The sequence below is a fragment of the Labeo rohita genome, chromosome 7 (genome assembly GCF_022985175.1).
Source record: "Labeo rohita strain BAU-BD-2019 chromosome 7, IGBB_LRoh.1.0, whole genome shotgun sequence".
Taxonomy (NCBI): Eukaryota; Metazoa; Chordata; class Actinopteri; order Cypriniformes; family Cyprinidae; genus Labeo; species Labeo rohita.
This window is the reverse complement of record NC_066875.1, coordinates 45,295,110-45,321,536: the sequence shown is the minus strand read 5'-3', so window position 1 is coordinate 45,321,536 and position 26,427 is coordinate 45,295,110. Positions and strand designations below refer to the sequence as shown.

At 40.4% G+C, this 26,427-nt stretch overlaps 1 protein-coding gene across 1 annotated transcript; it reads left to right on the top strand.

Moving 5' to 3' along the window:
- Positions 1-1,677: 1,677 nt before the first annotated feature.
- Positions 1,678-25,605, top strand: LOC127168954 (helicase with zinc finger domain 2-like). Its single transcript, XM_051116122.1, has 13 exons — positions 1,678-1,776; positions 7,865-10,931; positions 11,004-11,095; positions 12,318-12,446; positions 13,540-13,710; positions 13,969-14,113; positions 14,416-14,511; positions 14,760-14,952; positions 22,292-22,426; positions 22,525-22,737; positions 22,878-23,037; positions 23,383-23,553; positions 24,498-25,605. The coding sequence occupies exons 2-13, from the start codon at positions 7,879-7,881 to the stop codon at positions 24,665-24,667; spliced, it is 4,728 nt and encodes a 1,575-aa protein (XP_050972079.1). The 5' UTR covers positions 1,678-1,776; positions 7,865-7,878; the 3' UTR covers positions 24,668-25,605.
- The last annotated feature ends 822 nt before the right edge of the window (positions 25,606-26,427 follow it).

The window sequence follows — 26,427 nt, the reverse complement described above, 5'->3', positions numbered from 1 at the left end:
TTAATTTTGAAAAAAAAAAAATATATATATATATATATATATATATATACATGTTCAGTATTAGGATTTTTCTGTAATGATATTATTGTCTTGATGTATTCATTATTGTACTTATTTTGACATTTAGGCAATCTAGAAAATATAGTTCTCTTAAATCTATAGTATTTAAGCCATTTTAAGATAAAACAACACGTGGTCATAATGTGATACTTTAAATTGAACTTAAATAAAATTGTTACTGCAAAGAATGTAATGAGGAAGTTGTTTTGCAACCAGGTGGAGTCAGTTCTGCTCATAACAGTAAATGGCTGATGGGAAAAGTGACAGGTACGAGAAAATTAGTGAAAAAAGCAAACACACACAAAGTGAGATGCAGAGAGATATCATGGAAAATGAAGAAACTGAAAAGGAAAATGGAAGTGTAGGTGTGGTTTAAGAGAGAGCCCTTTTCTTATTTTGCACGGCCCCATGCAGCCTTTAAGGTTTTAAACATTTATTTAAATGTGATGGATACAAAAATAGGGTTGCCCATGGTTTCAGAATTTGTTGTGGGTGTCTGGGATGGTCTGGATGAGTGTGAGATTTCCCGGCCTGAAATATTGTCCCAGTCCGGCCCTGTAAGTATTTGTTTTGTAAGTTATTTTGTATTAATGTGTAAATATGATGTGAGGTTTAGTTACCAGCGTGATGTCTATGTTCCTACGTACAGTGCATATTCAAATATCAGGTGTGGAGATGCGCAAAACAGCAGCAGTGACCTGGAATGTGGAACAATGGCGAATTCTCTCTCCTTATTTTTTCTTTCTGTTTCTTCCTTTCTTTCTCTTTCTTACGTTCTTTTTCTTTCTCTCTTTCTTTCTTTCTTATTTACAAAATACTAGCTTTTTTACTTCGTACATGAACAATTACTTACAGATAAAAATCGTCAAAACTTATATTACACACAACCACATGTTTACAGGATAATTGCTTTTATGTTCGTTAAATACAGTTCGTAATACAACTTGTTTTACAGTTTAAACATCAAATGTATGTGAACGTTTAAACTGATTAATTTATGTGTAAACGCCCATTATGTGAAAAAGCATATTCTGGTCCGTACTAAATACAACATGCAATTTTTTTTTTTTTTTTTTTTTTTGCATGTCGGCTAATTGCGGATTGTGCAAGTGGTATGTAAACTTACGACTTAAAACAAGTTTGCGGAGCGTGTGTCGCGAATAAAGTGAAAATGAAATGAAGTGTCAAGTGTCTATTGCGGCATTACATTTTTGATTGTCGGTGGCCGTCTTTAGGAGCGAGAAAGCTTAAGAAAATGGCTCAGAAATGACGAGGACGTGAATTATTTTTACAAGTCGGAATCTAAAATGAGGGTAGTTATGGCATGAAACCTGGTCATTTTAACTATCTGTAACGTTAGGATTTTTTTGGATATGAATCTGACAATTCATTTGGCACACCCAGAGTCTCTTTTCTGGCTACGCTACTGCTCATAAAGCTGCCCCGCATATCATCAGCCGTAAACTTGGACTAAAGCCACATAATTAAAACACTATAGTGGCTGTTATGACAACGTCAATGTGAGAAGACTCACCTTCCCTTTAACTGCTGACCGGGAGAGCAGGAAATGCACACCTGAGCTCAGTTTCCTTACAGGCATCGATTGCATGAACACAGCATTACTCTCTGTCGCTCCCCACGGACTTCTAGTTGCCTATAATTTTTAAAGATAACGCATCTACAGAGTATACGCGGCCGTGTATCCGTGCCGAGAAGGTAAGTTTTATGTCCGATTTATTAAAGCGGATAACTTTCAAATTGGACTGTGTGTGTGAGTAAATATAGGTTGAAAGTGTGTAAACCAAAGCTAAAATATGTAAAATATATTGTAAAATTACACCGCTTTTACTGTTCTCAGATTGGAACGACGTACAAAAGGCAATTCATTTGCTTGTGTTTACCTGTACTTTTTGTTTAGTCCTACGAACACTTTTCCCATCTTGTATAGTAGGGATATGAAAGATAAGCCTATGACATGATCTGCGAAGCGGAGCGACATTCGACAGCGTGCAATCTAATTAAGACGTGAAAAATGAACACGTGAAAAGTGTTCTATCAAACAGTACTGATTTCTTTAAAGTTATTTATCACATATTCTTATTCTAAAAAATTCTACAAATAAAAACTCACACCCCCATGTTTCTTCTTCTGTTAAACTTTTGAGTGTGCATTCCACACATACTTTTAAGATGTCAATTACACCTGTCCTACTCTTAGCCCCGCCCACTGATTAACATAAACGAAAAACGAACTTCCCATCACTACATGCTACGCTCTTCACTCATGCACTCAGACACTCTATGCCGCTCTTACACAAGACTCGCCCACTGATTAACATAGAATTTGCATACAGGTTTACTTTGAAAATGAAAACGGAAATGAAAACTGTGAAATAAAAGAGACAATAAAACGAAAACTAAACTTTACATTTTAATTTGAATTGTGTCACTATTATTGCGTGAGCATTAGTAAGGCTTTGTAAAAAATGTATTTGCATTTTCTTTTTCACGTTTGGCTTTCCATTTTAATATTGGCAGTCTTGCCTCGAAATTGCAGTGAAAATGAGAAGTCAAATGACCAACTGCATTTTATTTTTTCAGTTTGACAGGGACAATGCGTTGTCACAGTGAAAAATAAAATGAAAGTTAAATCTTTTCATCTTATTTTCAATTTTGGCACATATTTTGCATATAGTTTTCTATAATGAAATTGTTAATCAGGTTTTCATTTTCGTTTTTATCATTTAATTTATATATTTAAATTTGGCAGAAAATACCTTCTATAATAGTTAATAGTTAGTTAATTATGAGAATTGGACCCTAAACTAAAGTGCAACCCTGCAAGTTCATTTTATTAAGTACACATAGTATGGATTACTTGCTTATTAGCATGCCTGTTCATAACATATTGGCTATTTATGTATGTAAACTTAACAACTACCTAACTAACTACTAATAAGCAGCAATTTAGTAGATTACTGAGGCAAAAGTCATGGTTAATGGTTTGTTAATAGCGAGAATTGGACCTTAAAATATAATTTCTGTGATACAAAGCTGAATTATCAGCCATTAGAGTAAGTTGATTTATTATTAACCCTCTGGTTGTGTTCGGGTCAAATTGACCCAGAAAAGATTTTCTTTTTCCCGAAAATACTAGTTAACATTATCGCATTGGACTTAAACTTACTGACTTTGTTCACACAGGGTATAAGTACATCTCAGAAATTTTTTTTAAATTTTTGTAATTTTTAATTTAGTCACACTTGTGGTGTTCCCGGTCAAAAATGACCGGACTCCAAACAATTGCTTATAAATCTGTAAATATGCTATATTATTACCAAATATTGGATTCAATCTTTTTGTCAACTTGTTTTCTTTCATTTAGGACTGGTTTTGTGTTTCTATTTGCATCTGATTAATCGTAGGCCTCATTTTTCTGAGAAGGTCCTTCATTTTTTGGGTAAAAAAATAATTTTTTATGAGTAATTTTCACAATATGAGAGAAAAAATTATGAAAATTTGCACTGTTTCTCACACTAGCATGCTTTAATGTTTAATCAGGAAGTTTGCTTTTAAATGCTTTTATTTTGTACAAAATTGCAAAAAGTCACACTTGTAGTGTTCCCGGTCAAAAATGACCGGACTCCAAACAATTGCTTATAAATCTGTAAATATGCTATATTATCATCAAATATTGGATTCAATCTTTTTGTCAACTTGTTTTCTTTCATTTAGGACTGGTTTTGTGTTTCTATTTGCATCTGATTAATCGTAGGCCTCATTTTTCTGAGAGAAGGTACCTCATTTTTTGAGTGAAAAAAATATTTTTTATGAATAATTTTCACAATATGAAATAAAAAATTATAAAAATTTGCATGGTTTCTCACACTAATGTGCTTTAATGTTTAATCAGGAAGTTTGCTTTTAAATGCTTTTAGTTTGTACAAAATTGCACAAAGTCACACTCATCAAAAATGGCCAGCCATTGAAAGTGAATGGGGAAGAGCACAAAAAGCAGGATCTTTATTTTGAAATGATTTTATGTTCTGAAAAGGGCACAAAGTAACACTTATGCTGTTCCTGTTAAGTCTGACCATCATGACACACAAGAAAGAACACATTAAGATCATTTGCATTATAACATTTAACGGAACAACAAACCAAAACTGTTATTTTAGTTCTATATATCCTGCACACTGACACTGTCAAACTGAGACAATATTATGAAACAACAAGCTGAATCTCTCTCAGTGCTAAAGCATTTATTTGTAAACTTTCATCTACTCTGTGAGAACATGAAAGCCTCAAAACCTAAGCTAAAGACAAGGCAGTTTGAGCGTGTGAGTGTGTGAGAGGTTTATCACAGAGAGAGTTATCATAAAAGCATATTGCATGCAGTTCAAGGTAGGATGAAATAAATATAATAATCACAATAGTTTGTGTGAGATAGCGTGAGTATACACGAATCTATACATGCACAGGTCCAAGGCCTTTATGTTTGCTAGCACAAAATGCTCCTGAACACTAGTTGTTTCTCTTACTTTCATTCTTCCCCATTCACTTTCAGTGGCCGGCCATTTTGTAACTTTGTGCAGTTTTGTATAGTTTTGCCTACTTTTGCATAAATGAGGCCTACGATTAATCGGATGCAAATAGAAACACAAAACCAGTCCTAAATGAAAGAAAACAAGTTGACAAAAAGATTGAATCCAATATTTGATGATAGTATAGCATATTTACAGATAAGCAATTGTTTGGAGACCGGTCGGGAACACCACAAGTGTGACAGGAATCCGAACACAACCAGAAGGTTAATGTTGGAAACAGTTGTGGTACTTAATATTTTTATGTTTTGTTTTTTGGAACCTGTGATATACTTTTTTTTCAGGATTCTTTGCTGAATGTAAAGTTTAAAAGAACAGAATTTATTCAAAATAGAAATCTTTCGTAACAATATTTTATAACAATATAACAAAGTCATTACTATCACTTTTTAATCAGTTTAACACATCCTTGGTGATTAAAAGTAAAAATTTATTTCAAAGAAAGAAAGAAAGAAAGAAAGAAAATTACTGACCCAAACTTTGAACAGTACTGTATATTGTTACAAAAGTTGCAGCAACGCAGAGAAGAATCACTCCAAGACCGTTTGCAAAACCCTTACTGAAATCCCAAGTCTGCAGCCTGACTCTGAATTTGATCAGGAACTCAGCAAGGAAGATAAAGAACTTTTGAATACCAATCCAGATGATTTCAAACACTGTAAACTTGTAATGGAAAGGCACGATCAAGCGTGTGCCAGGCCTCTTGACGAACCAACGCTCTGTATTAAAATCTCTAGAAGAGAAAATGTGGGCAGGTCTTTTTCCTGGAGATGAAGTCTGTGCAGAGATCTTAAACAGAGAACAGTTTCCCCAGGAAGGTAAAGTGTTAACAGGGAGGGTTGTCGGACTAATAAACAGAGATGAAAACTCCCCAACCTTCATCTGCAAGATGGTGGAAGACACAGTTAGCAGTTTTTTTTCAGAAGGGACCCTTAAGACCCTTATTCTTCGACTGGGATTGTTTAGAGCCCTTTGAAGCTGCAATTTGAAAAGTCCACTAGCAGAGAAATCCAGAAATGTTTTCCTCAAAAAACATAATTCTGTGGTGGAGCACTAGGGGATTAAGGATGTAGAATGACTACGCCACCCTGGATCTTGCCCAGGGAACTTTATGATTTAAATTTTGTTTTAGGCAATACACGATAAATTAGCAGGAGACGCAGATTTACAAGAGATCACGTTTATTACAATAAAAAAAGGGGATTATTACAAAAATAGGAAAAGGGGAAGCAACAATCGCAGAGGTCAACAATCACATAGAGAGCACACTTCACAAATACAATAGTGGGCGACCTGGGTCATCAAGGACATCCAAGAGTACAGGAACCGAGGCTTGACAGCAGGGCATAAGGGCACAATCGGCCTCCACAGCAAAACACCCCTCACTTAAACCTGTGACACACACACATATATATATATATATATATATATACACACATAATGTATATGTATATGTATATGGGAAACAATGGGCTCAGTAGAGGGACATAACACGTCGGTAATGTCAGGTAGTGCCGGAGCAGTCTCACTCAAACCGCCAACTAAAAATAAACAACAAAACACTGCTACAACATGAGGAATTTCTTACACAAGACATATCGCGACCGACTCCCTTACCTGCAGAGGGGCAACCTCAGCCAAATGCCAGCCACGGGATTTCCGTCAAAATGTCGCTCTATAGGAAAATACGCTAACATGAGCTTCAGTTTACTACAAACAACCCCACCAACATCATCCAACATACAGGGAGCAGAGGGGCGTGACTCGTGACGCCATACTACCTTTACCACAAATTTATATATTCCCTCACTGTCAATGATAGGGCCATTGATGAGCAACCAGCCAATCAGTTTTAAGGACAATCTCTACAATCTCTTTACAAATGAAGAAGGAAAGCAGGGTTTCGGCGGGTCTTAAAAAAGTCTTAAAATGTTTTAAATCGCTTTTCTATGAATTAAGGCCATGAAAAGGTCTTAAATCAGAACAGCAAATCTTAAATTCATATGATCATGGCATTCATTTTTGTGAGGGATTGTTTCCTCATGTGTCAAGTTTCTGTGCTACATAGCTGAGGTCACGCAGCATTCATTAAACAATAGGCGGTGGATGGCGGTATGTGCTGCTTCATCTGTCAGTCACCCACAGAAGAACTTGTCGTTTGGATTTTTTTATAGTAATAAAAATCATTTAGTTTAGTTAGAGAACAGACAATACAATTAAAACTGAACGCGGCTGCTAAATGCAGTGTGCCGAACAGCTGTCGCATCACAGACTTCATTTATAACGTGAAGAGAGTGAGTCAAGTTGACTGACAAGAAGAGAGAGGTGAGAAAGACAAAATTATGGCAGAGGAATTTCAAAACGAAATGCAAAAGCGCCTGTTTTAAAAATATTTTGGATTTTGAAAAGCCTGTTGACTTTTGCCATTTATCTATAGTTGAAGTTTCATATTTATTTGGGTCCAGAGTGTTTGCTGATTTTTATTTATTTAAATTTGTTGAAATTTATTATTTGTGTAATTTTATTCATTTATTTATTATATTACATAAAGGTGTTTGCCGTGCTTCCAAGCTTTCTTATTCATTTTGCTAATAAATGTTCTACGCTTCTTATTTATTTGGTTACATGGTGTTTACTAATTTTCAGTTTTGTATACCTGTTTAAACCTTCTGTGAGTCATTATTTTATATTAAGCATGTAACATGGTGTATTATTATTCATTTTGTTATAAAAGGTCATTACATTATGTTAATGCTAAAAGTGAAAGTAAAATGCGCATGACCCTTTTACAAGCTACTTAAAACCGAAGGAAAGTGAAGAAAAGAAGGAAAACTTATACGAACTAAAAACAAACAACTGCATGACGCCGAATTTCTGCTAAAATGTGTAAAATGTGCATGGCGCTTTTACCGAAGGAAAGAGAGGGAAAGAGGGAAAATTAAAACGAACAAAAACAAACAATTGCTAGTGAAAGTAAAACTCGAACTATACTTGAAGAATATATTGCTGTATTGTTTTCCCTTAAATTTTCTTTAGCTGGTTTTAAAAAGGTCTTAAAGTCTTAAATTTACCCTCATAAAACCTGCAGAAACCCTGGAAGGTCATCTTGGATGACAAGGGGGTGAGAAAAGCATCTGTAAATTTTTGTTCTGGAAGTGAACTTCCCCTTTAAGTGCCTAATATCTCAATTTGTATTTGTAGGCACAGATTCAAACATGGTGACCTTAGTATCAGAAGAGGGTGACTCTGATAGCAGCAGCAGCAGCAGTGTAGACAACAATCACTCCAAGACCGTTTGCAAACCCCTCACTGAAAGCCAAAGTCTGCAGTCTGACTCTGAATTTGATCAGGAACTCAGCAAGGAAGATATTAAAGAACTTTTGAATACCAATCCAGCTGATTTCAAACACTGTAAACTTGTAATGGAAGGACACGATCAGGCGTATGCCAGGCCTCTTGACGATCCGACGCTCCTTATCAAAATCTCTGGAAGAGAAAATGTGGGCAGGTCTTTTCCTGGAGATGAAGTCTGTGTAGAGATCATAAACGGAGAACAGTGTCCCCAGGAAAGTGAAGTGTTAACAGGGAGGGTTGTCGGACTAATAAATAGAGATGAACACTCCCTAACCTTCATCTGCAAGATGGTGGAAGACAGCCCAAAACTTGTTGCACCTATTAACAAACACATGACCAGAATACGGACAGTTCAGACAAAGCCTGACATGGACATAGTTGAACTACGACAATTCAAGAGTGGACGCTGGGTGAAAAAGGAATTTGTAAAGATTGCTGAGAATAAAACGTTGGTAGTCAAGGTTATAAAATGGGAAAATGGCAAAACATACCCTCTCGGAGTGGTTACAAAAGTAATTTCAGAGTGTGATGCTTTGGATGAAATGCTGGACAATGAATTTGGCTGTAAAGACCCACCTCCACCATTGAAACTACAAGATCCTGAAGGCAATAAGGCTTTAAAAGAGGAGGATTTGTATGACTTTATCACATTCACCATTGACCCACCTAAAGCTGAAGACCTGGATGACGCCATTAGTGTAAGGGAAATTAACTGTGATCTCTATCAGATTGGTATTCACATTACAGACGTTGCAAGTTGCATTTCCAAGGATAGCGAGCAAGACAAATTCGCTAGACTGCGTGGCAAAACGATTTACACTCCAGAAAAGGGAGACATGACCTTTATGTTCTCAAGAGACCTGAGCAAAGACCACTTGAGTTTGTTGCCTGGAAAGATTCGGAAAGCCATATCCTTACTGGTTGATGTCGACAAGAAAACAAGTAATATAGTTAACATTGATTTCGCTGAAACCCTGATTAGATCTCACAGACGGATGTCATACGAAGAAGCTGACCAAATTATTCAGAAGTACTGCTCAGATGACACTGAGCCTCTGCGGTTCTCTTGCGTGTGTGCTTGTTTAGCTGTCGCTTACCGTTTCTCAGAAGTGCATCGAAAATTCAGGCTGGAAGGCGGGTGGCCGTTTGGGAGGCAGGCAGGGCAAAGCCGCTCTCACGCCATGGTGGAGGAACTAATGAATCTCTACAATAGTGCCGCAGCTGAAAAACTCATATCTACAGACGTCACAAGAGATCTCACACCACTGAGGTGCCACAGAGAGCCGGACCCAGAACAACTGACTCAGTTTAAGAAAAAATATGTTGAGCTAATTCCCATGTCGCCTAACTTTTCAAAAATCTATGAAGTGTGCTCCAATCCAGAATATGACAATATGGAGCACAGCGGCATATCATTTAATATATTCACACCCATATTTCAAAAGATGGAAGAGTTTGCACAGAGCAAAGACTATTACAGTCTGATGCAGTTAATTTTTTCAGATGAAATCCATCCCACACTTATCCCTATGGTGTGGGAGTTTTGTGACATTCAGAAGAAAGCCGTCATTCTTCGGTCATGCTCCTCAACAGATTCCAGGTTGGGTCACTATGATTTACGGCTGAACACCTACACCTGGGCGTCATCTCCTATGAGGCGTTATCTGGACCTTATCTTGCAGAGGCTTCTGCACACCATGCTTTCTAAAGAAAACCTAAGGCAGCCTGACTACACGCAAGTCGAAATCAATGGGTTCTGCCAATCTGGAATGGATGCGGAAGAGAAGCATGGTGCTTTGGTGTTGAAACTAAATAAGGTTAATTTTGAAGACAAAGATGTTGTTAAGCTTGCGGTAGTGAATCTGCTCACTCCTCAGGGGCATAAATTCACAATATCGTTCCCACTACATTCTAAGTTAGATGTCATTACCATCATGTATAAGCATCTTAAAGTTGTGGATCAACCAAGTTACAGCATGGAAAAGAACTCCATGACTCTTCGTTGGAAGAGAAGAGTGTATTCATTTGGAGAACTGTTCAATAATTCGTATCCATTGAAGCCCATGAAGAATGTGACACCAGTGTCAAGCGACTTGTGGAAAGGACTGGTATCTGCTGTGAAACAGCGGGATTGGGATAAGATTGAGCAATGCCTCCGAGACATGAAAAAAGGGGAGAATGAAGAAAAGGACAGGAAAACAAATGAGGACTGTTCAACAGAACAACTTTATAATCCTCATTATAAAGAACTAACCATGGAGCTGAAGCCAGGTACAGTTGTTCAGGTGCAGCTTGGGACTGAACTCAAAGACGGCTTTCCAGTTCCTGTAGTTCAACTTCTCAGTGTTAATCAATGTTTTGAAATCTGTTTGGAGCACACAAGAAACCCTATTGATTGTTTTTCCAAAACAGTATGCAATGCATCAAAGCCTTTCTATGAGAGCTGTGAGGAGTACCAGAACATCTGGAGCCAACTATGTCAGATAGACACTGCTTACAATGCTTTGGAAGAAAATAACAGCATCATCTTAGAGGGTGTTCGTATAACCTGGAGTGGAGATGAAACAAATCTCCAAGGGTCCTTTAATCTAACAAAGACTCAGAAAAAACAGTGGTGTCTGGAGTTCGACCTTAGCAACTGCTTTTTGTGCATCAGACTAAGAGATCAGAAACCAAAGAAGGTTGAGAATGATGCAGAATATCTGGATGGTTCTGAAATTTTAGACCTACAGGGCTCACTTCCTTTTACATGGGTTGCACATGCAGTAACTACCAAACCAAAGAAACAAAAGAGTAGGGACAATCAAATTGAATTTAAGGTCACAAAAAGATCAATGCACTACATCCCACCCAAGGTTTTTGACCAGGGAACAAACTTCACCATTGAGGTCATTCCCAAAAAAATTCCATATTTGTAAGTAATTTTCATCCTGCCAATGCATTTCAGATATATGCACAATTATATGCTAATGCATTGTTTTTGCAGCCTCAGGGAACATGTGATTGAAAACTTAAAATGGGCTAATGACCTGGTGAAGAATGTCGCCATTAATCAACAACTTGAAGAACTGAATGCCAGTAAGTGGAGTAACATGGCAGTTAGGCATGGGTGATATTCCCAAAATCATAATATATATGCTGTGTGTGTATATATATATATATATATATATATATATAACATTCTAGTTATTTCTTTGTAAGAAGCAATTTACAAACTATATTGTATTCACCAAGGCTCTGAGTCAATTATTACATTTATACCACAGTTACCACACCTCATAACATTTTTATGGGGGTACTCCAGAAAACAAGGTTACTGCTTACTGCGAATCTACTGCTATCTACATTCCCGACACCATAATGGCAAAGCAAAAAAACAGGTTTTAACATCTTTGCAAATTTATTAAAAATAAACTAACTTAAAAGATTCTGTTGCATAAGTATTTATCTGCCCTATACAGCCTGACAGAGCTTGAGAGGTAAAGAGGTGAGGAAAAGAATGACAGATAATTGCCAAATGCTGATGTGCAAAGCTTGTCGCACCATACCAAAAAGATTTGAGGCTGTAAAGGTGCTTCAGTACTGAGTTAAGGGTATGAATACTTATGCAATGTACTTATTTCAGTTTTTTTTTATTTTTAATACATTTACAAAGTTGTGACAATTCTGTTTTTGCTTTGTCATCATGGTGTATGGAGTGTAGATCGAAAAAGTAATTTAAAGCAGTTTAACATAAGGCAGCAACATAAAAAAACAAAACTACAACAATGTGTTGTGTATTATATAACTATATTGTAATAATACATGATATTGTGCAAAGTCTGTCACGCCGACTGGAGTCTCGTCAGTTGGTTATGTATGCACTGGTAGCTCTGAAATAAACTAACCCTGAAACATAACCCCTGCTATAGCTACCTACATCCCTGAAAGTTACCTCTGTTTTTGGAACCGAAAGCTGAGTGTATCCGCTTACCCTTAAACATACCCAGGTATGTCACATAATCTGCTTTCTGGAACCTGCCTGGAACTACTTTTGCTGTGCCTTTCCTGTGAAATAAAACTGAATGTAATACATTAGTAAAAATAAACTGAACTAAAGACATATGAGTAAAATTAAAAGTAATAGTAACTTCAAAATACTTCAAAACTTCAAAAAACTACTATTAATTAAAAAAATTGGAATGTATGTTTTGGACCGAGTGATGAAGGAAAACCCTTACAACACAGTTTTGTCTGGTCTGGTCTATGGATACCTTACTTAACTGTTATTTTAATGTCCTGAAATGTGCTCTTGTCTTAGAGGCAGATGAAAATATTAAGTTGGACGATGTGGATGAAAGCCTGAACCTGCCACATCTGAATAAGAGTCAGCAGAAAGCTGTTCAGGAGGCTGTGAAGAAACCTTTTACAGTGATTCAGGGCCCACCAGGTACTGTTTAAAATACTATATACAGTGCTGCCTAAAAGTTTGTGAATTTTCTATATTTCTACAGAAATATGACCAAAAAGTTCATCAGATTTTCACAAGTCCTGAAAGTTGACAAAGAGAACCCAAACAAACAAATGAGATATATAGTTTGTCATTTATTTATTGAGAAAAGTGGTCCAGTGTTAAATATTTGTGAGTTAGGATTAGCAGTTAATTTTAAGGTGAAATTAGAGTCCATTTGTTTAGAAGTGTTATCAATCAATAGGATGACTATCAGGTGGCAGTGTATGCCCTGTTTTAATTAAAGAACAGGAATCTACCAAAGTCTGATCATGTTTGTGGAAGTGAATCATGGCATGAACAAAGTAGAACTCTGAGAACCTCAGGAAAAGAGTTGCTGTTGCTCATCCGGCTAGAAAAGGTTACAAAAAGGTTACTTTTGCAACTCACAAATATTTAACACTGGATCATGTTTCTCAGTAAACAAATGACAAAGTATATTTTTGGTCTTATTTGTTTGATTGGGTTCTCAGCTTTCAGGACTTGTGTGAAAATCTGATGAGGTTTTGTGTTGTATTTATGCAAAAATGTAGAAAATTCTAAAGGGTTCACAAACTTTCTGTATACTAAGAATGAAATACATGCTGGAATTTGTAGAACTTCATAAGGCCATGTTTTTTAGTTTCAATATTAAGGAGTTCACAAAATGTCACAATACTTTCCAAACTGATATTTGATTTCACAGATTTGTCCATTGCAGACTAATATTATTGCTTTTAAGGTTAACCGTAACCCTACGTACTGATACGTTGTTCATCCTGCACCTGTTTTGTATGCATATGAATGATACTTCAAATTGTATCATTTAGAATATCAGAGATTTGGAACATCAGTAAACAACCATTCAGGACAGCACAATGTCATCACAGCAGCTACATTTCCATATTCAAGCACCATTAAAATTTGCTTCAGAAAACACAGTTTCTGCTGTTTAATAATCATAATGATTTGCAGTCTTGAGAATAGAGATGTGTTGTGGAAAATGTTGAAGCTGTGTACTAGTGCCATTAACTGCACAATTTTTCATCCACAGGTACAGGGAAAACAGTGGTTGGTATTCATATTGTTTACCAGTTTTTCAAGAAGAACCAAGACTTTCTGGCTTCTTACGAATCTTCCAAATTAACCCCTGGTCCGAAACCCAAAAAAAGACCTGCCATCCTCTACTGCGGACCTTCCAACAAGTCTGTGGACATTGTTGCAGGTGAATTGTGTTTGGTGATCTTTTATTTAATATATAGCCTGTACCCTAGTCTAACTTTTGCTTTTTTATAAAGAAGCCAGAAATATACTGTATGGAAGTATGCATGCGCAAATGTTTGGTCAATGCAGTTTCACATTCTTTGCTTTAAATCAAACTTGTTTGAAGCATTGGCATTTTCATACATGCATATAGTATGTTTCAGGCTCTGTTTTACCTGATAAACTGTACTTAAATGCCCCAATTGATCTTGTGTCCTAGAGCAGATGTTGAAACTCAGGGGAGTCCTAAAGCCTCTGAGAATTTACTGCGACCAGATGGAAATGCGTGAATATCCATATACAGGCAGTGACCTAAAGCTTTCCCGCAGATCCCTCCGTGATGAAAAACCAAAAGAAGAGCTTAGGTAAGAGACACTATTTTGTAGGCGGGGTTCAAAAGATTTGAAGCCAAATTACAGGGTGGAAAATGACTTTAGATTTTGAGTGTCAAAATATACATTGTGATTATGACTAAAGAAAACATGGCGGTTTATATAAAGGCATAAATAATCCTGTCTTCTTCCTTAAAGTTAAACTGTCTACCAGTGGTGAATCTCTGGTTAAGTTGACACGGAATGACCTGTGTATTGGCGAGTTGAGCACATTACAGACATAAAAACAAAGAGTGTGTGAATAAACTAAAAATCAACATCTGATTTTGTTGCAGGGATATTACACTGATGTACCTTGTTCGTGAACATGATCATCCTTTTTCGGAACGAATACAGGAACTGAAAAACTTACCAGAGAATGAAATAGACACGTAAGTAAGATGCTTGTATTTTTTTTCCATTTAGAGACTGCCACCATGATGCATGAACAAGAAAGGTCATTTGTTATAAGGCAAAAAGAAAAAATACTCAAAATCACACCCATATGTCCAATATAAAGATGTGGCAGAAAAAGTAAGAGCATTGAATTTATATATGAGCTATTACTCTATAACTAATTGCTCTATATGTGACAATAACCCATATTATAACCAATATTTCTGGTAAATGTGTCTTGCAGCTACAAGAAATTGTTGAAGGAAGCTCACAAGCATGAGATTCAGAAGTATGATGTAGTTCTGTGCACCTGCTCAACAGCACTGAAACCCGAAATCCTGGCGGTCATGGATTTCCAGCAGATAATCATTGATGAATGTGCCATGGCAACAGAACCAGAGGCCTTCATCCCTTTAGTTTTCCACAGGCCAAGCCAGGTGAGTGCTGGAATGATATCATTATCATCATTAGTTTCCATTTTCAAAAAAACAAAAAAACAAAAAACAAAGAGACATCACATTCTGGCAGACTGAAGAGACTTATGCTATTTCCAACAGGTTGTCTTTTAAGTCTATCCAAAGTTGCCCCTTTTTGCCATTTTGTCCAATGTAATTTTCCTATAAAATGCTATTTTTATCATCCACAATTCACTCTCATTTCACTCTCAATTCACTTCTCATGTGCACAAACAATGGTTGTGTAGAAAAGAGCACAACATTTAAAAAAGTAATACATGTAGATGATGTAAGCATTTATCGACAAATGTGCACATTATAGTGCACGTCACTTGCAGCTGCGGCGCATAGTGGTTGCAGAAAAACACTGGTAACAAGTGGAGATAAACAGGAAAAACTACATGGAATAAGAGATAAAATGTATTGTTGTGCCTTTGGATGTCAGAATCAGAATGCAAATCTTTTTTTTTTTTTTTGGAATACTGTCATCAAAACCGCCATTTGGGTTCCTTCCTCCAGAAGGAAGGAAGGAAGGAACGTGACGTGTGGCCAAGTATGGTGACCTGCATTTAACCCATCCAAGTGCACAGTAGTGAACAATGGGCAGCCATATTGTTATCAGAGCAGTTGGGGGTTCAGTGCCTTGCTCAAGGTCTACATAATATTCACCGTAGTTGTGGTATTGAGGGTGGAGAGAGCGTTAACGCTGGTTATTCACTCCCCCCCACTTTGCCGGCCTTGGGACTCGAACTCGCAACCAATCTGTTGGTTACGAGCCCGACTCCCTAATCATTAGGCCACGGCTGCCCCCGTGACAGATAGACTATGGGTGAAACCTGCTATGATTACTCTACTTTTAAAGCATAAATTTGATTTAAACAGTAGGTCTACATAATATTCACATATTATGTATTCACAGTTCATAGGAAACATATTATATTAGCATCTACAGTTACAGCATAAAAAACGATTTAAAGCTATCACATTTTACATTAACCTATTTTATTCCACATATTCTGACTTTTTTTCTCACAAACGCAAGTTTATATCTCGTATTTTGGACTTCATAACTTGATTTAACTCAACAATAGCAAGTTTGTCCATTCTGAGGGGAAAAAAAATCAGAAGTGTGGGATATAATCTCAACAGAGAGAATGGCGAGTTTATTTTTCTTATCAGAATTGTGAGAAATAATCTCAGAATTGCGAGAATAAAGTCAGAACTTTGAAATATAAACTCAGATTTACCTTTTTTTATTCTTTTATTCCATGGCTTCCATTGACTGCCACTTGAAAACGTCCCGGTTACGTATGTAACCTTGGTTCCCCGAGGGAACGAGACGCTGCGTCCAGAGAACGCTTTGGGAACGCCCTTGGCGGACGACGCTCTGAAAGAATGTGTAACCGAACCAATGAGAAAGCGGGACGTCACAGGCGGGTGACGTCATCAACCAGGAAGCATAAAAGCACGTGCGAAGCCGGCCGGCGTCAGCTTCGTGAATGAAGCGAGCGCTCAGCAGGGATGCCGGAAGGATGGACCGAGACGCAGCGTCTCGTTCCCTCGGGGAACCAAGGTTACACGTAACCGGGACGTTCCCCTTCAGGAACTCGAGCTGCGTCCAGAGAACGCTTTGGGAACGAGATGCCCACGCCACCAGACTTCCAAAACCCTGCCAGTGAAAGAGCTAGGGCAGGAGGACAGAAGAGCCAGGAGTGGCTCGGACATCAAGGCTGTAGAACCTTACAAAGGTGAGGGGCGTGGACCATCCCGCAGCATTACAGATGTCCTGTATTGGGACACCTGCAGAGAAGGCCTTAGAGGCGCCCAAAGCGCACGTAGAATGAGCCTTGACCCCCAAAGGTGAGGGGAGGTCAGAGGACTCGTAAGCCGTAGATATAGCATCTACAATCCATCTACTTAAAGTCTCTTTAGAGGCAGGAGACCCCTTCTTAGGGGGGCCATAGCAGACGAACAACTGTTCTGATTTTCGCCACAGGGCAGCTCTGTGGACATATGCATCTAGGGCACGTACCGGGCACATACAATTAAGCTTCTGCTGGTCAGGCTCCCGAAAGGGAGGAGGACAAAAGGCCTGGAGCACAACCGGCTGTGGTGGGTGGGTGGGGACCTTAGGAACATACCCTGGTCTAGGGTAAAGAAAGGCTTTAATATTGCCTGGAGAAAACTCTAAATGAGAAGGGGCCACAGAAAGGGCCTGCAGGTCCCCAACCCGCTTGAGGGAAGTAAGGGCTAGTAGAAGCACCGTCTTAATGGTAAGAAACCGAATCGGGATTTCTTCCAAAGGCTCAAACGGAGGTTTGCAAAGAGCCTCAAGCACCACAGTCAGATCCCAGGAAGGGACGGGGTCGTGTCGGAGGCCTCAGCCTCAGTACACCACGGAGGAAACGTATAACCAGGGGGTTCTTACCCACAGAAACACCATCGAGAAGGGCGTGGTAGGCCGAGATTGCCGCCACGTAAACCTTCAGGGTGGAGTGGGCTAACCCTGTGGAGAAACGAGCCTGCAAAAACTCCAGTACTGTACCAACCGGGCAGTTAGCTGGGTCTTGCTGGCGCTCTTCACACCATGAAGTGAAAAGCTTCCACTTAAGGGCATATAGTTTCCTCGTAGAGGGAGCTCTGGACTGGAGGATGGTCTCCACAACCTCAGTTGAGAGACCGGAATCTATGAGTTGTGCCCCCTCAGGGGCCACACCCACAGCTTCCACAACTCCGGACGGGGGTGCAGGATGGCGCCCCCCGCCTGAGAGAGGAGATCCCTCCTGACGGGAATCTCCCATGGAGAGCCGTCGAGGAGAGATATCAGGTCCGAGAACCATACTCGGCCCGGCCAGTACGGGGCTACTAACAGTAGGCTGACCCCGTCCCGGCGTACTCTCTCCAGAACTCCTGGGAGCAGAGTAATCGGGGGAAAGGCGTACAGACGAAGCCTCGGCCACGTCTGTACCATAGCATCCAGCCCCAGGGGAGCTGGATGAACTAGAGAGAACCAGAGGGGACATTGTGCATTCTCCCTCGTGGCAAAGAGATCTAATTGGGCTCGCCCAAAGATCTCCCATATCTGATTCACTACTTCTGGGTGAAGCATCCATTCCCCGGGCCTCGGCCCCTGTCTCGACAGGATGTCTGCTCCCACATTCAAATGCCCAGGAATATGCACTGCTCGAAGGGAGAGGAGTTTGTCCTGGGACCACACAAGGATCTGGTGCGCCAGCTTGTATAAGGGGCGCGACCGCAGACCTCCTTGGTGGTTGATGTAATAAACCACCGCTGTGCTGTCGGTGCGAACCAGCACATGGCGATTTCTGAGGTCTGGAAGAAAATATTTCAGCGCTCGAAATACGGCCAGCATCTCTAGGCAATTGATGTGCCAACCGAGATGACGACCCGTCCACAGACCTTGGGCGGGGCGACCACTCATGACCGCCCCCCACCCAGTGAGGGATGCATCTGTCGCTAGCGTTACACGGCGGCAAGGAACTCCCAAAGTCGGGCCCTGATTTAGGAACCACGGCTTCTTCCACATGTCTAAGGCACGTAGCCCTCTGCGCGTGACCTTGATCATACGGAGCGGGTTTCCCCTCGGGGAGAACCCTTTTGACTTGAGCCACCACTGTAGGGGTCTCATGTACAGCAGGCCAAAAGGTATCACGTTGGACGCTGCTGCCATCAGACCCAACAGTTGTTGAAACTGTTTGACAGTGAGTGACAGGCCCTGCTTGACTCTCTTGACTGCGGTGAGGATCGACACAATACGAGCAGGGGACAAACGTGCCTGCATCGTGGTCGAGTCCCACACCACGCCCAGATAAGTGGTCCTCTGTAATGGAGAAAGTACACTTTTCTTGACGTTTAGTCTTAACCCCAACGTTTTCATGTGGGCGAGAACGACATCTCGATGTCGAGCCGCTAAACTCTCGGACGCTGCTAGGATCAGCCAGTCGTCGATGTAGTTTAAAATGCGAATGCCCTGAAGCCGAAGAGGGACCAGGGCGGCATCTACACATTTCGTAAACGTGCGGGGTGAGAGTGCTAAGCCGAAGGGAAGAACCCGATACTGGTAAGCTTCGCCCCTGAAAGCAAACCTCAGGAACTTCCTGTGTTGGGGAAGGATGGAAACGTGAAAGTACGCGTCTTTCAGGTCTATCGTCACAAACCAGTCCTCGGACCTGATTTGTGACACTACTTGCTTGACTGTAAGCATCTTGAATTTCAGTTTCATGACTGAATGATTGAGGCGACGGAGATCGATGATCGGCCGCAGCCCTCCATCCTTCTTTGGAACAATGAAGTACCGACTGTAGAACCCGGACTCTCTTACGTGAGGAGGGACCACCTCGATGGCCTCCTTCCTCAGAAGGGTCTCTACTTCTTGCTCCATGACCAGAGCCTGCCTGGGGCCCACCAGAGTGGGAAAAACCCCGTCGAAAGGCGGCGGCGGGGCGCCGAACTGAATAGCATAACCTTTCTCTACAGTGCGCAGGACCCATGCAGACACATTTGGCAGTAGCTTCCACGCTGCTAAATAGTCTACTAAGGGAACCAGCCGCGAGGCTGGCCTCTGGATTTAGCTGAACTACTAGCTCGGAGACCTGTAACGGCGGACCGGCAGGAGACTGCCGAGCTAACTGTTCTAGAGACCCCCGAGGGGGTGACGAGCACCCTGGTTCCGCTACGTTCCCGGGCGGAAATATCCGGGGCAGAAGCTCGTCGGAGGCCGTTGTGTCCTGTAGCCTTGGCAGGAACAGCAAATCGACCTCCCGAGGGCACCGAGGAGAAACGGCCACCGTGTAATGCGGTGTAACTCGTTCCTCCCCGGTAGGGGCTGCCCTCGGCGGCCCTGGTCTGGCGTCAGGACCGCTTAGGGGCCTGGGCCCTCCTAGACTGAAGCACGACCCTCAGGTCGGGCCTCGCCTTGGAGGACCCCGGCCTAGAGTGCCGCGGGTCTCGGTCCCTGGACGGGGAGCGCGAGTCGCGACACTCAACTTCTGGACTTGGCGGTACGAGGAGCTGGTACTCGGAGACGGCTGCTCACGCCCAGCAGCCGTCGGGGCTAGAGAGCGGCGAGGGAGGAACCTCTGGAACGCCGCCGCCTGCTTGCGAGCCTCCTGGTACCTGCTGACGACAGAATCTACTGCGTCGCCAAACAGGCCAGAAGGCTGAAGCGGGCGTCCAGAAGGAAGACCCTGTCCTTCTCCTTCATATCGGACAGGGTCAACCACAGATGCCTCTCCGCGGCCACCATGGCTGCCATAGACCGCCCTACTGCCCGGGCGGTCTCCTTGGTGGCACGGAGAGCTAAATCTGCGGTCCTTTGAAGTTCCTCCAGATCAACTTTCTCACCCTCAGCCAGCCCTTTCAGCAGGTCAGCCTGATATGCTTGGAGCACTGACATTGTATGAAGACATGCTCCAGCTTGACCTGCTGCCGAGTACCCCCTTACCCACAAGCGCTGAAGTTGTTCGTAGCGGCTTAGAGGGTAAGGTGGGAGCCTTCAATGACGATGCCCCGCTAGGAGACAGATAACTCGCAAGTGTCTGCTCTACACGGGGCATCGCCTTATAGGCTCGCTCATCGAGCCCCACCACATTTCCATAGTAATCTGAGGCGGGGACGAATAAGCGAGCCGAAAATGGTCTTTCCACGATCTCGAGATCTCTGAGTGGAGATCGGGGAAGAACGGAAGGCTCCTCATTGGAGGTGGAGGCTTACTCCGCAGAAAACGCTCATCTAACTTGCTTCTCTGCGGAGTAGCTTTTACCTCGGCGGGCCAGTCGATTTTTAGCTTGTCGACCGCACGAGTAACCACCTCCAAAAGCTCCTCGTACTGCAGCGATTGAGGGAGTGGCTCCTCAATCGCACTCTCCAAGTCAACATCCTCAGATGAAGACAGAAGGAGAGAAGAGCCCGCTCCTTGGGAGGAAGTAGCCGCAGTGCGGGCTTCCGAACCCTCAGAACGGGCATCGGACCTGCCGGGTAAGGAAGGAGATAGGGGGTCACCCGTCTCCATTCCCTCCAGCAGGTCCAACTGCGAACCCCAGGAATGCAGTACCCGCTCCGCCTCAACGGAAGCGGGACCAACACCCTGGGGAACGCTGGTGAAGGCTCCCTCCTCAAAGAGAGCCTTCCGGGAGCGGAGCACCCGCAAAGGAAGTGCTTCACAATGCGGGCAGTCAGTCCTCTCGAGGGCTGACAAAGCATGCTCCGCTCCCAAGCAGACCACGCACATGCTGTGTGTATCCCCGCTCGTAATATATCTCTTACAAGGGGGAACACACAGCGTGAAACGTGGCCCGCTCTTATCACCACTCTTAGAACTTTTCTTTCCGGTTTTTTTAGACATATCCTCGAAATAAAAGGCGTGCTAACTTGCACAAAAACAGAGGATATCAGACACAAACACAGAGCGCTCCGCTGAAAGACAGAAGCTGACGCCGGCCGGCTTCGCACGTGCTTTTATGCTTCCTGGTTGATGACGTCACCCGCCTGTGACGTCCCGCTTTCTCATTGGTTCGGTTACACATTCTTTCAGAGCGTCGTCCGCCAAGGGCGTTCCCAAAGCGTTCTCTGGACGCAGCTCGAGTTCCTGAAGGGGAACTGTCATTGCTATGTAAACTGGTTTATTGCATTCTATGTAATTCAACGTAAAGCACATGACCATAAGTGTTTTTATATTTTTCAAAGCAGTCTGTTCAGCTAACCAAGTCTGCATTTATTTGATACAAAATACAGCAAAAAGTATTATTGTGAACAGTTTCTAAAATGTACTTTTTTCCTTTGATGAAAAGCTAAATTTTCAGCATCATTAGATCAGTTAAATGATCCTTCAGAAATCATTCTAATATGCTCAAGAAACATTTTTTTTATTATTATCAATGTTAAAAACAGCTGTGTACCATTTTTAGAAAGTTTGAAAGAACAGCTTTTAGCTGAAATAGAAATCTTTTGTAACATTATAAATGCATTTACTGTCACGTTTGATCACGTTTGGCATCCTTGCTGAATAAAATTTCTTTCATTTCTTTCCAAATAAAAATTCTTACTGACCCCAACTTGGTAGTATATCATGTTCCAAAAGCTTTCTCTTTCAGATAAATGTTGTTTTGAATATTACTGTTTTTGCTGTATTTTGGATCAAATACATGCAGCCTTGGTGAGCTGAAGCAGACTTCTTGTAAAAACATTAAAAAATCTCAACAATCTAAAACTTTTGAATGGTAGTGTATTTAGCCACATGAGAAATGGAAAATATATGCATTTTTACAAATACAAGTCATTGTCTCACTGGTTTCTTTTTCAGATTGTTTTGCTGGGTGATCACCAACAGATACGGCCAATAGTGCAGTGTGCCCTTGTGAAAAAGATGGGCATGCAGCAGTCTTTGTTTGAACGCTACATGGATCTGGCCATAATGTTAGACACACAGTACAGAATGGTAAAAGAACTGAAAGATAACTTCCTCAAATAACAATAGTCTAGCAAAGTTTTCATTACATTTTGCTTTGATGTTTAACAAATGCACACATATGTTAGCATGAAGAAATTTGCAGGTTTCCTTCAAAAGAGTTTTATGAAGACAAACTGAAAACCGGAGCTAAACGAGGACCCCGCTACCTGCTCAACAAGTACGGACTGCCAACAGCGATTCTGTTTGGCCACGTACAAGGAAAAGAGGACAGTTTAGTGGTATCTACAAAAGAGGGCAATGAGAACTCAGTGGCCAACATTGAGGAGGCAGAGCAGGCTGTAAGTCAGAGCCCAATGCTGTCTTCAACCTTTTTAAAATTCAATGTATGAATTAAATATAGATTAATACATATATAAGCTTGCATGTCATTTTTTGTTTTTTTGGTTGATTCCATCCCCCCCACCCCACCCCACCCCAGGTCTGTGTGGCAAATCTGTTGATTGAACAGGCAGGTGTGGAACCTGAACATATTGCAATTCTGACCCCTTACAACGCACAGGTTTCAGAGATCAAAAACATTACAGAGAAGAATAAGCATCTTGCAAATGTCTCTGTTTGCACAGTTATGAAAAGCCAAGGTGTGTTATTCTGATTGCATCTTTCTTGAGATTTAGATTAAATTGTGCAGTTTTTAGAATTCTATTTCAGTTTATGCTCAATCTCTTTATTTTAAATTGCATTTTAAAAGATTTTTTTTAAGATAAGCATTTAGTTGTTTTTATTATTTTGCATTTTTTATTTTTTTTTAATGTTTGTGTAAGCACCTTTTGTGAAGCTTGCTTCACAGGCGCTATATAAATAATGTGTAAAAAGTATATTATTATTATTATTATTATTATGTGGGGGGGGGGGGGGGGGTAATGTGGGACAGGTTGATCTGACACAGGACATTTAACATTCTGAATGTAAACTGCTGTATACAGGAAGTGAGTGGCCGTATGTGATCGTATCTACTGTGCGCTCCTGCTCCATATCTGATATAAAAAGCAACAGACCAAGTAAAGCCTGGCTAGGAAAAAGACTCGGATTCATCACTGATCCAAATCAGGTCAATGTCGCTATAACTCGTGCACAGGATGGACTGTGCATTCTGGGTAAGCAGTGAAGAATTCTTATATAGTAACTATAAAAATCCACGTTAAAAAATGTCATTGTTTTATAAATCAAATGGTCAGATTTGGTGACATATGCAAACAAATTTGAGATCTTTTCTCACAACAGTAAACATGTCCTATTAAAGGAATAGTTCACCCAAAATTTGTTTCTTCATTTGAACAGATTTGGAGAATTTTAGCCTTGCATCACTTGCTCATCAGCCGTCAGAATGAGAGTCCAAACAGCTGATAATCCATAATAATGCTTTCTCCTGTAAAAAAGGTTTTGGGCAGTTTTTGCTTGTAAACAGTCCTTGATCTGTGCATATTTCTCTTCTGATTCACATGAGGAAGTACTTCACTAGAGGAAGAGTCCGTATTTTGGCCAGAAGTAACAGTTTCTTACAAACATGCAGCTTTTGTCTTCACAAGACATTAATTGATGGACTGGAGTGGTGTGGATTACTTGTGGATTATTGTGATGTCTTTATCAGATGTTTGCACCCATTCAGAGGATCCATTGGTGAGCAAGTGATGTGATGCTACATTTTTCCAAATGTGTTTAGATTAATATACAAACTCATCTACATCTTGGAGGCCTGTGGGTGAGTACATTTTTAGGAAAATTTCATTTTTGGGTGAACTCTTTCTTATAACATTTCACAAGCACAAAGCGCCACACTACTTTTTTTTCTTTCTTTTCAAACTTTTTTCTTATCAAAAATTTTGTTTTATCATTTCAAATCGAACAAGCTTCTTTTTGCAAATGTTTTGTCTATGCTGTGCTGTTTTTATTTCAAATAAATGTCATTTGGTTTGCTATCTCATTATCGAATGCAGTGACATTGTCATTTTTACATGTGGCTGAAATGTCCAGAGGTCCAGAGGTTTCATGCCAGTGCTTACGTGCACACATGTAATGTCCCCTTTTTGTCATCTCTTAGGTAACAGTACCCTGTTGAGATGCTGTGAACTTTGGAAAAGACTCCTGGATCACTATAACGAAGAACACTGTGTAGTGAATCCAGCTACTAACATTAAGGTCCAAAACAGAATGACAGCAGCCAAAAAATTATTTCCCAAATCCAAACATCTGACTGTCAGCAGGTCTTAGCAAAAAACAGCGCTGATAGAGAAAACAAGATGTGCAGAAGTTAATACAAGTTAATTGTTTAATGCAGTTTGAAAACCCCAGATATATAATACGGATCCAGTCTCAATTTGTTGGGTTACAGTATGGCTGTAAAGGCTCAGAGAGGAGTGACAGTCTTACTGTATGTGCTTCACATGGTACAAGTGTCTGGTAGATCCTTGCTGTCCCATTTGCAGATTAGCTTCTTTGGCCTTCATTTTCCCCCTTCTGGTGGCCTTTGAGTAGCACATGCTTCCCTCTGCTCTGATTGTCTGCAGCTGACATCTTCATGTTAGAGCTTACCTTACAGGATGTCTTTTAGAAATCTTCCAGTGTTTATTATGCAGATGTAGTGCATAAGAGCAGCCGCTGCCTGTGGAGGATGTACAAAGTTTGTTGGGAATCCAACTGGTTTAAGAAAAGAGTTGTTAGGCATTCTAACTGACTAATGTTATTAAGCAATTCTGGTGTATCTTTCCCATTTTTCTAGTTTCATGTTGTAAGATTTATTCATTTATGTTTTGCATTGCAATGTTAAATGACAAGGGACATTTAGGTATTGGCAAACCAACACAATGTCATGGCAGTTCGTAACTTTTTCATGTTTTGTCAAATCGGTGGCTAAATTGTATTAATTCTGTAAATTTTGGTACAATCTGCTACACACCAGTGATGGTTATGTTTAGGGGTGATTCATTCTTACTTTTTCCTAAAAAAATTTACATTTTGTACTATTTCTGTTATACAAAATACATTTTTGTAGGTTAATTCACTACTCGACAGTTAGAAATACAAGCACTCAGGTGTGTTCCATTCAAAACCCCCAAAGAGAATGTTTTTTAAATTCCAATTAATTTGTAAATCTAAATCAAATTCAAACTGAAGTAGTAAACAGAAGGCAAAATTGCAATTACAATTTAATTGTAAATTAAGTGAATTGCATTTAAATGATGGTTAGTTTTTACAGGTTTTAAGTTTTTTTTTGTACATATGCTTTATATTATTGACTATTTGTGATTAATAAATTCACTTTCATTTTATGGACCAGTGTGGAATACTTTTCAATACAATGCCATATTGAATTTCTATGAATATTGTTGCTTCAACTAATTCTAAATCTTTTCTAAGACAAGAGAGCAGTGGATTTATTGATTTATTTACTGTATATTACGCTGCTGCCACACAGATCTAACATTAACATGCAGTTTCTTTCTCAGCTGTTTATCTTCACAGGCAAAACTGACTGTTTTTGTAACTTCTGTGTTTTTTTTTTAACATAAACTTGTGTTTTGACATTTTAAGCACAATAAGACATGAAAGAGAAATTTGAGTTTAGTACCACTTTCTGTGCGCGCGCTTCGGATATGTGCAGTATATTAAGTTTAAACTAATATGGTTTAAAATGCATGAACGTGATAGACGTGATCATCAAAACCAAACAGATGTTTTTTTAGCAGAGTATCCAAGGTTCGATCTGTAAAGGCACCAGAGATTTTCTTACCATATGGAGATGAGTCTGTATTACTTACTATTGGAGAAAGTGTAACAGCTAACTTGGATCTCGTGTCCCTTAATAACTAATCACATTACAGCCTTGACGTCACTGAATTTCAGTCAGAGTTGTGCGACACGCTGTTTACGTATACCATAGGAATGAATGGGAAGTGCCGTAAGCTTAATCCCACCTGTTGCAAAAAGTCAGTGCCTTCTCTTATAAAACAGCATTTTTTTCATGGTGAACT

Bases quoted from the DNA above. Each gene is read 5' to 3' on its own strand.
- LOC127168954 (XM_051116122.1), top strand. From the start codon at position 7,879: ATGGTGACCTTAGTATCAGAAGAGGGTGACTCTGATAGCAGCAGCAGC. The intron at 14,114-14,415 runs GTAAGAGACACT...ATTTTGTTGCAG, and splicing joins AAACCAAAAGAAGAGCTTAG to GGATATTACACTGATGTACC. The intron at 14,953-22,291 runs GTGAGTGCTGGA...TTTCTTTTTCAG, and splicing joins TTTTCCACAGGCCAAGCCAG to ATTGTTTTGCTGGGTGATCA.